At 34.3% G+C, this 15626-nt stretch overlaps 2 protein-coding genes across 3 annotated transcripts; both read left to right on the top strand.

Annotated features, from left to right (window-relative positions):
* The first annotated feature begins 713 nt into the window (after positions 1-713).
* LOC107895044 (basic leucine zipper 43) lies at positions 714-1545 on the top strand. The gene has a single exon (XM_016820239.2). It carries the CDS (start codon positions 814-816, stop codon positions 1405-1407), a length of 594 nt encoding a protein of 197 aa, XP_016675728.1. The 5' UTR covers positions 714-813; the 3' UTR covers positions 1408-1545.
* Positions 1546-3182: 1637 nt separating this feature from the next.
* Positions 3183-12937, top strand: LOC107895043 (chaperonin 60 subunit beta 4, chloroplastic). 2 transcript variants are annotated; one of them, XR_001683363.2, is made up of 14 exons: positions 3194-3469; positions 3568-3693; positions 4510-4647; positions 4802-4897; positions 5063-5305; positions 5385-5619; positions 6268-6437; positions 11152-11229; positions 11323-11394; positions 11585-11689; positions 11888-11980; positions 12098-12190; positions 12304-12572; positions 12681-12937. XR_001683363.2 is itself a non-coding variant. In XM_016820237.2 (13 exons), exons 1-13 carry the CDS (start codon positions 3305-3307, stop codon positions 12487-12489), a joined length of 1800 nt encoding a protein of 599 aa, XP_016675726.1. In that variant the 5' UTR covers positions 3183-3304; the 3' UTR covers positions 12490-12937. The 2 variants fall into 2 exon arrangements, 1 of the variants encoding a protein (XP_016675726.1); XM_016820237.2 differs by having other exon boundaries at positions 3183-3469; positions 12304-12937.
* Positions 12938-15626: the final 2689 nt, after the last annotated feature.

Below are 15626 nucleotides of genomic sequence, written 5' to 3'. Positions count from 1 at the left end.
AATAAAAAACCAGATAATCTGTTAAGAGGCAATGAACTATTCCCACACGCAGATCCTGTTCGTGAGTCAATGTCTTTGAGTTTTTCGATCTGATAGAAAGCAATTCAATTCAAGTATTAAACTATTAGGATAGATGATAACTTTTCTTAACAAAAAACAGGCAAAATTGAAGAAAACATAGAGAATACAGTTTTTCCTATGAGATTGCTGGGATTTAGGTCCTGATGTTAAACTAAATCTAGATAATTGCACTCTTATGGACCCTTGAAGTGCTGAATGAGTCATTCGATTATAATAAAAATTAGTCTTAAGAAACTATGTTTAGTTTAATGGTTTACCTTTTAAACTGGGTTCATTGCGTCATCAGGCACAATGTTTTATTCCTTATTGGAGTTTTGAAGTATGAAAACTTCTCCTGAGATTGACTTCAAAGCCATTTCTTAATTGCCATTTTTCTTTTTTTTATTCCTCGAAACATCTCAAATTATTACTTCCATCAGTAGGTTTCCTTTCTTCTAAGCATTATAACAGATGCCGGATGATTATGGCATGCTCGCACACATGATTCTCATGCATACATGCATGCATACGTGTCAGTAGGCCATTGTTGGCTTTAGAAATAATGTATGTCATTTAAAGCAAGTGGTTCATCAGCTACCACAGCAGCACTTACATATATATATACATATTGTCACACTTGTTGCTGAAACTGGCCCACCTCGGACAATTTCCTCCTATAAAAGCTCTTTATTTGTGCCTTCCTCTCTTACCTTCAAAGTCTCAATTCTCATTCACTACAACATACTTAAAATCATGGTTCCCGGTGAGTTAAGAGGACTTCACTACCTAGCACCAGAAAACCCGATCCTGATTCCAGCCAACCTTGGCATGATGCAAAACTCTATACCATCTTTTCATTTCAATACATTTGAAAGCAGCCTACCGAATTCCCACATCGTACCATCTGCCCAGGAATTTGCTGCGTTGTCCTCAAGTATCAGCAACACTTCAACTTCAGATGAGGCTGAGGAGCAGCAGGTCTATGTCATCGACGAAAGGAAACAGCGGAGAATGATATCTAACAGAGAATCTGCTCGTAGGTCGAGGATGCGGAAACAGAAGCACCTGGATGAACTTTGGTCACAGGTAATCAGGCTCCGTAACGAGAACCAGAGTCTCCTAGACAAGTTAAATCACGTCTCGGAGTCCCATGACCGTGTTCTTCAAGAAAATGCAAGGCTCAAGGAAGAAGCTTCGGATCTTCGCCAAATGCTGACTGATCTAAAAATTGGAAGTCCTTATTCCCTTTCATTCAGAGACCTGGAAGAGGTTCCCTGCAACACTGCTCATCTGAAAGCTGAGTCCACAAATCAATCTATTGCTAACTCTGTTGACTTGCTTCATTGAGATAAGAATCATCTTGCCATATATATATTCTATGTTCCCCTGTATGCTCCGGTTGTTAATCAAGCATTTGCCTTAGCTTGAGCTGTATGAGATTAGAATCAAACCATGAAATAACATCTTTTGATCATATTTTCCTAACTCATCTGGTTTTAACTGTCTACACAATATAGTTTGAAGCAACTGTTTGCAGCACTCCTCGCCGCATACAACTCATCCATATCAGAATTTATGTGAAAATGATGCCTGCATCAGCAGTGGTCCATTAAAAAGCAAATCAAATACTCAATCTTGACTTTTATCTATTAATCATTTTTATGTACCCCACCAAGTGTAGTAATAGGATTTCACCTAAGATGTGGATTAGGTAAAGATAAATAGCAGTGAAATGACTAAAAGAACAAGAACAGAAAATATTGACCCATGATATTTAACCAATTTTACTGCCATAAGGGGAACTAGAGTGGTGGCCAAAAGGAGGCCCCATAGCCAGTCCAATCTCCATTGCTGCTCACAATAACAGGGACAAGGAGGACAAATGGTGGTGGAAAGTGGTGTTACTAGTGCCTCATCATTTCATATAACTACTGTAGCCAAGCAACACATTTGTAAAGGCTATCCACTATACATAAACCCAAAGTACTGTTTTCAGCTTTTTGTGAGGACATCATTTTTTGCCAATCTATCTTTGGGTTTCAGCCCAAGCTTACATTGTTTTCACCAAAAAAAAAAAAGCACAACCTACGGTTCAGGTGCTGCTTGAGCAGTGATTCCACTGCATAAATAGCAAGGTTTATCCATATCTCTGTTGCACCAGTAACCAATTTCTGCATAACTGTATACAATCTGCAGGCTTTGCTTGTCCTTTACAGGGACAAATTAGTAATGCAGAATATAGTCAAACAGTATTTTGTTTAGGAATCTCTTCCTTTTATCAATTCAATATATTCTTTTTATTATAAAAGTTTTGTTATCCATTAACTGAAAACTCTGTCGCACTTCACAAAATGGCCATTTCTTGGAAGGATGTTTCTAATATATTTAAAAGTCATAAGTATTGAAATACTTTAATATTAGAACTTGGGTTATTTCCAGAAGAGGTTCCCAAATTATGGCCTAATTTTTAAATTAGTCTTAAACTAGAAATCGTTTTAATTGAGTCGTCGTTCCGTGATGCGGAGCATATTGTATGATACTGTCTCTATTTTTAGCACATCATATACACAAACTATTCATGGAGTAAACATAAATGTATTTGAAATTTGATTATTATATTTTAATTATGCTCTACTTTATATTTAAATAAGGATTTAAGATGTGTTTAATTGGATGAAAAAGTAAAAGGATAAAAGGAGAAAGTAAAACGTGGAAAGAAAATAAAATTTAATTATGCATAGTTGAGGAGAATAGTGAAAAGGAATAAAATGAAAAGAATGATTATTTTTCATTTTAATGCATTTCTCGAATAAATTTATTTTCTTTTCTTATATTTTCAATATCTCTTATCAACCACACTTGTAGAAAGCTATTTTTCTAGTATTTACCTTTTCAATTTTTCATTTTATAATATTGTTGCTTGCTAAGCTAACGATAGAAGGAAGCAATTTATAATATTTTTACTTGCTAAGCTAACGATAGAAGGAAGCAATTAATGCATATTGATACTTTGATAACTGTTTTAAAGTTTAAACCTAGAATTTAGAAGATTGGGCTGACCGCCAACCTTGAACCGGTCCAGTGATAGCCCATGAAATTCTTCTAGCCATGGAAATGTAATAGCGCCAAAAACAACTGCCAAGATATTTTCTCGTTATCTTCTTTTTTCATCATCGTTATGATGTTATCCTTATATATGAAAATCAATTTTTATTCAAGAAACTATCTCTCTTGAAACTCAATCATGGCATGTTCATCATCTCCAATTCCTGGCATATCATTCACCAAACCAACATTGTCCAAAACCAGAAGGTTATCATCTTCACATTATTCCATCTCCAAAAAGCCCAGAGCCATGGCCAAAGAAGTTTACTTCAACCATGATGGTTCTGCCACTAAGAAGCTGCAGGTTAGTTCTAAAATCCAAACACATTTTATTAACCCGAATGTATTCTTCTCATGTTTTATCCTTTTTCCCGCTGTACTTTTGTTGTTGGAATGGTGCAGACTGGTGTGGATAAAGTGGCAGAGCTGATTGGGGTTACATTGGGTCCAAAGGGGAGAAATGTGGTGCTTCAGAATAAGTATGGACCCCCCAAGATTGTTAATGACGGAGAAACTGTTCTCAAACAGGTATTCTATTTAGATGGCCGTCACTCCACTTATACTCTTTGTTTTTTGCCCTTTTTTTTTCAGATATGGCAATTGGAGCTTTCATTTAAAACTTGAGAATTTGTGGGTTTTCACTTTATTATATGCTTGGATAACTAGAGCTGTTCTTTATAAAAAGCATAAGTTGATTGAAAATAATGAACAGAAGGTTTATCTTTTTGAAATATTGACATTAGTAGCTACTGCTGTTACTTACCTCTTATTGTTTAAATTTATATTTTATCTTGTTTTAAATTATTTTGAATAAATATCTTAGATGATAGGAAATTAGTTGTAATTTTATTGTATTAATAGGTGATGTTGAGTTGAATAAAATCACAAATTTTTATTCTTTAATTTTTCAAGTCTTAAAGTAAAATCCGACCTTACTAATACAACAAAATTTTAACTAATTCACTATCTAAGATATTTATTTAAAATAATTTAAAGAAAAGTTAAGATATGAATTTAATTAATTTCCAAAACAAAATCAATAAGAGATAAGTAACAACAGTAACTAGTAATTTCTTCAGACTTCTATTCTTTGTAGATGTACTGTTACCAATAATGATTTGTTTAGAAACGATTCATATGATCATCAAAAGTCCTTGTGGTATAGTAGTTAAGGATATTCTTAAGTTTATCTGGGCATTCCAGATCAATTTAATGATAGTTGAAGGTGCATCAGTTCAACCTCATAAGCTAACGTCAAGAACAAAGAGTAAAAATAGCCATTCCAATCCTAATGTGTTGAAAATTTGGTACTTCCTTTCTAAAACTGTATCTCAATTATTTTAGATTGAATTGGAGGATCCATTGGAGAATGTTGGAGCTAAATTAGTGAGGCAAGCTGGTGCAAAAACAAATGATCTTGCTGGTGATGGTTGCACTACATCTATAGTTCTTGCTCATGGTTTAATTACAGAAGGTGTGAAGGTAAGACTCATCTTCTGAGATGAAGCTACAATGTTTTCCTTTGTTAGAACACACCCTAAATGATATGACAGATGGAGGCGTCTTCATAGAAGGCAGCTTTTTACAACTGAAGTCTTATCATACCCTCCAAATGCCAATGATTCTTTTCTTCCAGGTAGTTTCAGCTGGAATGAATCCAGTTCAAATTGCCCGTGGGATTGAGAAGACGGCAAATGCCCTTGTTTCTGAACTCAAATTGATATCCAGAGAGGTGCATAACTATATTATTCTCCTTTTTACTTTTTTAAAAAAATCTGATAAACATCTATGGTTCAATGAAAAATGCTAATGCTAATGATGTTTCTTATATGTACAAAGAAGTATATTCAAGCTTATCTCGGACTTGCCTTGAGTGTGAATGGATGATACATTGCAGGTTGAGGATCATGAACTTGCACATGTTGCTGCTGTTAGTGCTGGAAATGATTATGCAGTAGGAAAGATGATCTCTGATGCTATTCAACAAGTTGGAAGGAAGGGTGTAGTCAAAATTGAAAAAGGAAAAGGTACTGAGAACAGTCTAGAGATGGTGGAAGGAATGCAGTTCGAACGAGGATATTTGTCTCCTTACTTTGTCACTGATCGAGATAAGATGATTGTTGAGTTCCACAATTGCAAGGTATAAACATTAGGTTCTTTAAAAACCTGACATGTGTTCCTATAAAGTGATTAGAGGGTGTGGAATTCTTCTCTTGCAGTTCCTATTGGTTGACAAGAAAATCACAAATCCGAAAGAGATGTTTAAAATATTGGACAGTGCTGTTAAAGAGAAGTACCCAGTCGTGATAGTTGCGGAGGATATTGAGAAGGAAGCTCTTGCTCCAGTCATTAGGAACAAACTCAAGGGTGTGCTGAAGGCAGCTGCTATTAAGGCCCCAGCCTTTGGTGAGCGCAAGAGCCACTGCTTGGAAGATATTGCTATCTTGACTGGAGGTAACAAATACAGATACTATTCTCCCCTCTTCCATTAAGAATCAGTTTCATCAGCTAGAAAAAAAGTCATTGAAAATATGATATTCTAGAATTTACCCATCGTTGTAAATGACATTGTTCTATATCTTTCACTAGATAGCATCTTTTCGCATAAAGCAACTCTTTGTAACGGAGTGAAGATCCCAAAAGGGTATAGACATAGAAGCTATACCCAACAACTAAGAGTAAATGAGGTCTTTTTATTAAAAGCTCTTGAGATCTTTGTGCTAGTAATCAACTGCAATTTCAAGTTCCACTCATTAAACAGTGTAGCATCCTCTTTTACCTCTATGGATATTCTGAATGTAGAAAGGATTATAATGACCTATTGCCCTGTAAGGAAAGAGATGCTCTGGTGTTAGGACTTCGAAACTGCAGACTCCTCTGCTATATTTACCATGGAAGGATAAAAGTTTTCCCAGTTCAAAGATAGAGCTGACCTTATTGCAGGCGTCTTTTCTTATCTTGAACCTTATTTCATTCTATATGAATCTTAATAAAATCACTTCATTAAGAAAATAAAAGTGTATCCTTCTCTATATGGAAACTTCTGCTTATTACAGTATTGTATGTTATTCATTGTAGACTTGTATGTTTCTTTTATTTCAGGTACTGTGATCAGAGATGACATGGGTTTAACACTAGATAGGGTTGGGAAGGAAGTTCTGGGTACTGCTACTAAGGTTGTGATAACTAAGGATTCTACCTACATAGTTAGTGATGGTGGTACACGAGAAGCTGTTCAGAAAAGAGTTTCTCAGATACAAAATCTGGTTGAGGTGCATACAATAACTCCATGTCCTTTACTTTTCCCTATAATTAGTGACACAACACCCTGAAAGTTTTCAAGAGAGCTTTTAATAAAACTGTTCTATATTATTAATTGAAAAATTGAACTTAAATAGAGAAAAGAGTCCTAATCCTAATTGGGTAAATAGTTCCCTTATTCTAATAAACTATTAAAATATAAAAGAAAATAGTTCCCTTGTCCTAATAAACTACTAAAAGATAAAATAAAAATATTCCTAGAATATGAATAAAACTTATCTACCTAAATAAGATTTATCTACCTAAATAAATTTAAAATATATACATATTTCAACACCCTCCCTCAAGTTGGTGCATATATATCAATCATGCCCAACTTGCTTACAAGAAAATCAAAGTTTGTCTTAGAGAGTCCTTTGGTGAGTATGTCAGCAATCTGTTGTTTTAAAGGAATAAACGGCATGCACACTCGGCCTTCTTCAATCTTCTCCTTGATAAAGTGTCTATCAATCTCAACATGTTTAGTTCTGTCATGTTGGATTGGGTTGTGAGCAATACTAATGGTAGCTTTGCTATCACAGTACAACTTCATTGGTGAAGTTATTGGTTTCCTCAGCTCTTCCATAATTCTTTCTAACCACATCATTTCACAAATTCCTTGAGCCATTGATCTAAACTCAGCCTCTGCACTACTTCTTGCTACAACACTTTGTTTTTTGCTTCGCCAAGTCACAAGGTTTCCCCAAACAAATGTACAGTATTCTGATGTAGATCTTCTATCTGTTATTGAGCCTGCCCAATCTGCATCTGTATAAGCTTCAATTCCTCTTTGTTCGAATTTCTTGAAGAATAAGCCCTTTCCCGGTGAACTCTTCAAGTATCTTAGAATTCGAAACACTGCTTTTTCATGTTCCTCCATTGGGGAGTGCATAAATTGACTTACTAAGTTCACTGCAAAAGCTATGTCTGGCCTTGTATGTGATAAGTAAATTAACTTACCAACTAATCTTTGGTACTGCCCTTTATCAACTAATCGACCTTCTTTATTTCCGAATTTTACATTTGGATCAATTGGTGTGTCAGCTGGGCGGCAACCACTCATCCTAGCCTCTTTTAAAAGATCAATCACATTTTTTCTGAGAGACCACAAGACTCTTCTTTGATCGAGCAACTTCCATTCCAAGAAAGCATTTCAAAGGACCCAAGTCTTTAATCTCAAACTGCAATGCTAGATGCTCCTTGAGACACCTTATTTCATCCACATCATCTCCTGTAAGAATGATATCATCGACATAAACTATAATAACTGCTATTCTACCTTTTTGTGAATGTCGATAGAACATTGTGTAATCAGCTTGCCCTTGTGAGTAACCTTGTTTTTTAACAACTTGAGTGAATCGTTCAAACCAAGCTCGAGGAAACTACTTCAGACCATACAAAGATTTCTTGAGTTTACATACTCGAGTTCCAAATTTTTCTTCAAAACCTGGAGGAAGATCCATGTAAACTTCTTCTTCAAGTTTTCCATTTAGGAAAGCATTCTTCACATCTAACTGTTGTAAAGACCAATCAAGATTAACAGCAATTGATAAAAGAACTCTAACGGAATTTAATTTGGCCACTAGAGCAAACGATTCAAGATAATTTATCCCGTATGTTTGAGTGTACCCTTTAGCCACCAACCGGGCTTTGTATCTATCTAAAGATCCATCTGGTTTGAATTTGGTTGTGAACACCCATTTATAGCCCACTGTTTTTTTCCCTACAGGTAATTCCATTGTTTCCCATATACCTGTTTTTTCAAGAGAGCGCATCTCCTCTAAAATAGCCTCCTTCCACTCAGGAACCTGTAAAGCATCTTTCACATTTTTGGGTATTTGTACAGTATCGAGACACGAAACAAAGGTTGAGAATGTCGAAGACAAGGCTTTATAGGATACAAAGTTAGACATGGGTATTTGACAATATTTCTAACACCTTTTCTTTTGACAATTGGAATATCTAAATCAGAAAATTCATTGATTGGATTATGAGTTTTACCTGGACTTTTGACAGGATCTTGCGGGTCGGATTCTTGGTGATGAATCTGGTGGATTCCACTTTCTTGATTTCGATTTCTTCTTGAATAAACAATTAACTCCTTTGCTTGTTTTTTATTCTCATAATTAGACTCTACACCTTCATCCTCCTTTTCATTAACATTAACATCATTAATTTCTGTGTTAATTATAAATTAGCCTTCTCCATTATTAGAATCCCTATGTTGTATATTCCTAATCTTTTCTTGATCAATTATAGAACCTTCCTTAGTATAATTCCCTCCCTGAAGATTAGAATCAAAATAAAATTGTGTTTCAACAAATGTTACATCCATGGTAATAATAATATTCCTATCAATTGGATCATAACATTTGTAACCTTTTTTAGTAGAAGCATAACCAAAAAAGACACATTTTTTTGCTCTAGGATCTAGTTTACCTTGGTTGTGAAGATGAATAAAAACACTACACCCAAAAACTCGGAGGGATAAATCTGTGATCAATTTAGAGTTAGGAAAATTATCTTTAAAGAGACTAAAAGGAGTTCTATAGTTTAGAGTTTTACTGGGCATTCTATTAATAAGATATGTAGCTGTTAACAAGGCTTTGCCCCAAAGATAACGTGGTACCTGACTAGTGAACATCAAGGCTCTAGTTACTTCCAAAATATGTCGGTTTTTTCTTTTTGCCATCCCATTTTGTTGTGGTGTATTTGTACAAGAACTTTGGTGGACTATTCTATGTTTGGTTAAGAAAACACCTAATTGGTCGCTAAAAAATTCCCCACCATTGTCAGTCCGAAATACTTCTATTTTCACACCAAATTGTGTTTTCACCATAGCATAAAAAGACTGAAACACATTTTTAACTTCAGACTTATCTTTTAATAAAAACACCCAACAAAGTCGAGTATGATCATCAATAAAAGTGACAAACCAACGTTTTCCTGAAAAGGTCAAGACTCTGGAAGGTCCCCAAACATCACTATGAATTAACGAAAAAGGTTTGGAGGCTTTATATTTTTGAGGTGGAAAGAATGACCGATGATGTTTAGCCAATTCACAAAATTCACAATGATATGAAGAAGGACTTTTATTTTTAAAAAGATTAGGTAACAAATATCTTAAATAGTAAAAATTAGGATGTCCAAGCCTATAATGCCAAATCATAACCTTATCAGAAACAGAATTTAAACATAAAGTAGTTGTTGGTTGACTTAGATGGTCGTCTTCAAGAAAGTAAATTCCACCAAATTCTTTAGCATTGCCAATCATCCTCCCCGAGACCATGTCCTGAAACTTACACATAGAGGAGTCCAATATAACATGACAATTTGAGGACTGGGATAATTTACTGACCGATATGAGATTACAAGCTAGATTTGGCACATGTAAAACATCATGTAAAACCAAGGAAGATGAAATTTTAACAGTGCCTTTCCCGGCTATTGCCGAGAAGGACCCATCTGCTACTTTGATCTTTTTGTTTCCTGTGCAAGGTGTGTAAGTTGAAAAAAGAAAATGACTACTAGTTATTTGATCACTAGTTCCAGAATCAACGATCCATGTGTTTGTTTTACAAGGCTTGACACTGGAAAAAACAGAAAAATCAGTACCTGATTGGGCAAAAGAGGAAGAAGGATTATTGGATGAGTTAGGAATTGAAGAATTCATCTGAAATTGTGGTGATTGAAAATACTTGTGTAGATACTCTAATTGTTCCTTAGTGAATGGAGACCCTTCCAGAGAACTTTGGCCCTTGCCACTCTTTTTCCTTCCATTTGTCGGTTTCCCATGGAGCTTCCAACACGTTTCTCGAGTGTGCTAATATTTTTTGCAGTGATCGCACCAAGGTTTTTTCTTATCTCTAGTGAAGGTTGTTTTAACCATGATCTTACTAGAGATTTTAACCTAGCTCAGATGCCATGAAAGTTTTTAAGAGAGCTTTTAATAAAACTGTTCTATATTATTAATTGAAGAATTGAACTTAAATAGAGAAAAGAGTCCTAATCCTAATTGGGAAAATAGTTCCCTTATTCTAATAAACTACTAAAATATAAAAGAAAATAGTTCCCTTGTCCTAATAAACTACTAAAAGATAAAATAAAAATATTCCTAGAATATGAATAAAACTTATCTACCTAAATAAAATTTATCTACCTAAATAAATTTAAAATATATACATATTTCAACACACCCCACATGCATGAAGAAGGGCGGATTTGAAAGTTGAACCTCCAAACACCTTAGCCTACCCTTTTAATTGGACCTATGCTTCTTTTCAGATCTGTGTATATCTTGAAAGTTCATTTTACAGTATCAGCTATTACACATTTTTTTCCCTTTTTTTGCAATTGCGTTGATTTAATGTTGCAGCTGATTTGGTAATACCATGTTATAAACTGAATAATTACCTATCCTTTGTACGCAAGTTCAAACTTGACTTTGGTTGTCATGTTAAATTTTATCACTGCAGCCCTGCAAATGGTATTTAGATGAATTTATAGCATTCTGCAACATTTTTCAATAACTGCAAGGAGAACTCTTAAATTTACCTTCCAGTTGGAAAATTCATATAGCATAGGAAGTGATAGGGGAAGGCGCCGATGATGCTGTTAAGGTCTTGAAGACAATGCATGTCTAGTTTTCCCTAATAAGACCATATGTAATTATTTCTTAATCTGCAGAACACAGAAGAAAATTTTCAAAAGAAGATACTCAATGAAAGAATTGCCAGATTATCAGGAGGAATTGCTATTCTTCAGGTACACTAAAATAATAGTTGTGAGGAAGTTCTCTATAAATTTTGAAAGACTTGCATATTATCTAATCCATTTAATTTCATCAATTTATGATAGGTTGGAGCACAAACACAAGTTGAATTGAAAGACAAACAACTCAGAATTGAAGATGCTTTGAATGCAACTAAGGTAGTGATTTACATATCTTGACATCTAGGATTATGTTTTTTTTAACCTCTTGTAGTGTTTGAGAGAAAAAAATTCAGGGCCATATGAGTTCTTAGCATTCTCATTGGAGGGTTTTCCATCACTAGCTCAGCCTGTCAAGTAATCAATTTTTAAATGGCTAAAATCAAGCTTCTGACTTGATATAATGCAGGCAGCTATTGAGGAAGGCGTTGTAGTTGGAGGTGGTTGTATCCTCTTGCGGCTATCTGAGAAGGTGGATAGCATAAAAAACCTGTTAGATAATCAAGAACAAAAGGTAATTTAGTTTTTTAGCTGTTACTTAAATCATAAATTACATGATTTATATCTAACAGCTCTGTCAATATATCCACACCTCTATATACAAGGGTACAACATAGTTTATGACATATATATCTCACTTTTACCGTTGCTATCTGTCTTTTGACACTCTACCTGCAATAAATTATGAGCTTGTGTTTGCAAATATGAGCAGATTGGAGCTGAGATCTTCAAGAGAGCATTAAGCTATCCAACAAAACTAATTGCCAAAAATGCTGGTATTAATGGGAGTGTTGTTGTGGAGAAGGTTTGATCTTCAACATAGCATATTTCATTTCAGCACTATGCATTTGAAGCATTATTTGATATGTAAAACATTTTGGAGGTTAAACCTCATTGTACATTCTCTTGTTTCACCTGACAGGTCTTATCGAACAATGATACAAGATACGGGTACAATGCCGCAAGGAACTCTTACGAGGATTTGATGAAAGCTGGAATTATGGATCCAACAAAGGTATTATTAATAAAATTGAGCCTCTTGATGTATGCATGTACTGTAGAAAGCCCTTAGTGATCCAATGGAGTGCTACTACTTTTATATAACTTGTATGTCTTGTATTCAAGCAGGTAGTTCGATGTTCTTTGGAGCATGCAGCATCCGTGGCCAAGGTTTTTCTAACATCTGATGCTGTTGTAGTAGACATAGTAGACAATATGGATATCAAGTTCAAACCGAAACTGACGAGAAAGAAAATACAAAGCTTAACGAAGTCACTCTTCCCTAAAAATTTATTTCCCAGATTCAGTAAATGATGCACGAGATTCGATTCTTCAGTCGACTGTATTCTACTAACATTCAAAGATGCTTCAATGCAAAGCATTACTGGATCATTCAGGTATTTCAGCATTAGCTTTCACTTTACTGAATAATGTTGAGTGGCTTTCTCAAGTAGCTGCCATTATTCAGTTCATCCATGCCAATTTTTAACCAATCTGGTTTTCAGTTCCCTTCTCTACTAGTAGCTAGCTTCCATCCAAGAACTATGGAGTTCCTTTGCTGATTTGCTCATGAAAAGAAGGCTTGTTTAAAGTGGTAATGGTGCAAAGTTAAGGAGATGGTCTTGAGTGATGTAGGCTGAGGCTATGAAGAAAAGTTGTGCGAGTGTTGCTCGTGTAAAAATGCCTCAAAATTCAAAAATATGTATATTTTTTGGACAAAGTCAAAACACGTGATGCATTTATAAACCAGTATTTTTCAACCTATCATATCTTTTCTTTTAACCTGTAAACTGAAGCACGGTGCATGCATTCGAGCACCTCAAGGGAGCTTTTCAATGACCACACACCAAATAATGAATCAAATGCTAGGGTGCTTTGTTTTTGTAAAAAAATATATATATCTTTTTTATTTTCCAAAGGCCGTTTTATGTATAAATCCAGTCAAGACTTGGACAGATGATAGGATGTCGTTAAGTTCAATAAAAGCATTAGGGGTTGCAGAAGAAAATGAAGAAAAATGTGGATTGAGGTAGTAAAATGGCAAAGATGCACTGGTGAATGAAGATGAAGGTGTTGAAAATACTTAGTGCTGGTAATATGGTACACTTCCCAAGGAGATAGATTCGATAAATAGTGCAGTGCAACGCAACTGAAAACATGAAAGATTAGATACTGCTAACAACAAAGAGATTAGCCTTGTTGCTTCTGTAAAACTGTCCCGGTTTGCATCGGTTTCATCGACCCATCAATCATTGCAATTTATCTATTTTCTTTTTTTGTATTGTTAAAAGGTAGGGGTATGAGATATAAAAAGGTAGGGGTATGAGATATAAAAGGATGTAAGCTAGCAATATTGACTTAAACAAAAATAGATTGTAATTTCATTTATAATTTAGTCGAACTTTTTACCCTTTTAACGTTATGTTTAGATAAACAATTATTTTAAAAAAATCTACTTACATTTATCTAAAATTAGAATGATTTTACATTATTTTATAATTTTTATATAATTAGTATTTTAATAATTCAATACCTTATTTCTTCTTTCATTCATATGGATAATGCATGTCAAATTTAATATAAATTAAAAATTTATAATTATTTATTTTATGTGAAAAAACTTTTAATTGTCTAATGAATATAAATATATCAAAAATCACCTTAGTTTGCTATAAGTTTAACTTGACTGTCCAACTACATGCTCAGTCACAAGGCTGAACAAACAATGAAACAAATACAAAAATTAGAGAAGGTAAAGAGAGATTTGCATGCAATAATTCGTTAACGCAATTCGGAAATAATCCTACTTTGTATAGTCCCCGCTTAGAGAATGATTTTTATTCCAACAATCTTCTGAATCATCTATTGGTTGAAGCTCGATTTACCCTTACACAAAGAAGTAATTGCAACTTCGACCTCAATTGTTACAAATCACTCACCCAAAAAGCCTCACATAAATCGACCTCAATCTCTTACAAAGAAAGTCTACTAATAGAATGCAAAAATACAAGGAAAAATAACAGAGATAACTTAATCAAATTAACACAACACTTCCTTAAACCGATGTATCTTCCATGCGAATTGGCTACATATTTATAGGCTTAATATGACAACCTATTCGATCATCATAGTCCCATATAAACTCTTCTTTCTTTAATAAATAATCAGGATAAATAGCCTCTAATATTGTCTCAAGATAAAGTAGAATTATCTCAAGATAAAGTAGAATTAATCTCCTTAAAATCAGCCAGGGTATACACCTTTGAGATTGAGAAAATTTCTCACCAAAAATCCAAGTCAAAAACAACTTCTTCAACACATTCAAACTAAATAAACACAATTCTAATTCTGACTTTAAGAAAAGAGTCAATAACATCCAAGAAGCCTATTTACTTATTAAAACAACATCTAATAAAGCCCACGTAAAAAAAAAACTAACATATAAATATGCCCAAGTTGTCTTGTATCTTGGCTGATCAAGCCTATGACTGATTAGGTCATTGAACAAAGATTGTTAGACGACCTTGGTTCTAACAACCCCCCTTTTAGCTTTTTGACAAAACATAAGAAAATGATGTATACTTCCCCTATCAACATGCCATCATCACACATGAGATACTAAGGAGAAAACTGAAATAGAACTGAGTACCAACAATCATCCAAAGTATCAACACAATGAAGTAGTCATAAAAGAAGCAAAGTAGCAATAACACATTAGCAGCAAATATCCAAATCAACTCCCTGTCACACCAGCCACCATTCTTCCCCTTTGGCCATGCCAAGATCTTCAAAATATGACACTTTAAAGAGTGTAAAATCATTAAAAAAAATGTTTAAATCAGTAAGTATTCATCAACAAAAGATTTCTTTAAAGAAGTAGCAAACACTAGTTTAGTTCATCAAAGCAACAACAAGCATCAGTCCGTCCAACTCAAATTTGTCCAAATCAACTCATCATACTCTCCCCCTTTTTGTCTAAAAGCCCACAACAATTCCCCCTACCATGGTTTTCTCTCATCTTTAGAAATTTTCATGGAAGTCAAAGATGTCCTAGTCATTAAAAAAAAAAAGAAGACTTCTCTTTTCATTTCAAACTTGATTCGTTAATATTGCCTTAACCACTTAAATTTTCTCATTATAGACTTTTACTCCAAATAAAACTCTATAAAATAAGCGTTATCTAGCCCGATAATAAAGAAAATAATTTTTTTAATAAATTGCTCAATATTAGGCAAGCATTTAGCATTGTGTGTACCCTTCCTTATCTTCAACCATTATGCTTGACAACCACCCAACCATCTTGCATCAAGACTCTTGAAAAAAATTTGCTAGATAATTAAGCAAAAACATAAAAAAACCAACAACAAGGATAGTCAACAAGCCCCCCTTACAAAATAACAACATAAGCAACCAAGGAAATATCAACAAATTATTAGTAGTAGTAAGCACAC

The sequence above is a fragment of the Gossypium hirsutum genome, chromosome A13, assembly GCF_007990345.1.
Source record: "Gossypium hirsutum isolate 1008001.06 chromosome A13, Gossypium_hirsutum_v2.1, whole genome shotgun sequence".
In the NCBI taxonomy this organism is placed as follows: Eukaryota; Viridiplantae; Streptophyta; class Magnoliopsida; order Malvales; family Malvaceae; genus Gossypium; species Gossypium hirsutum.
The sequence above is the reverse complement of the archived record's forward strand: the minus strand, read 5'-3'. Positions and strand labels throughout refer to the sequence as shown.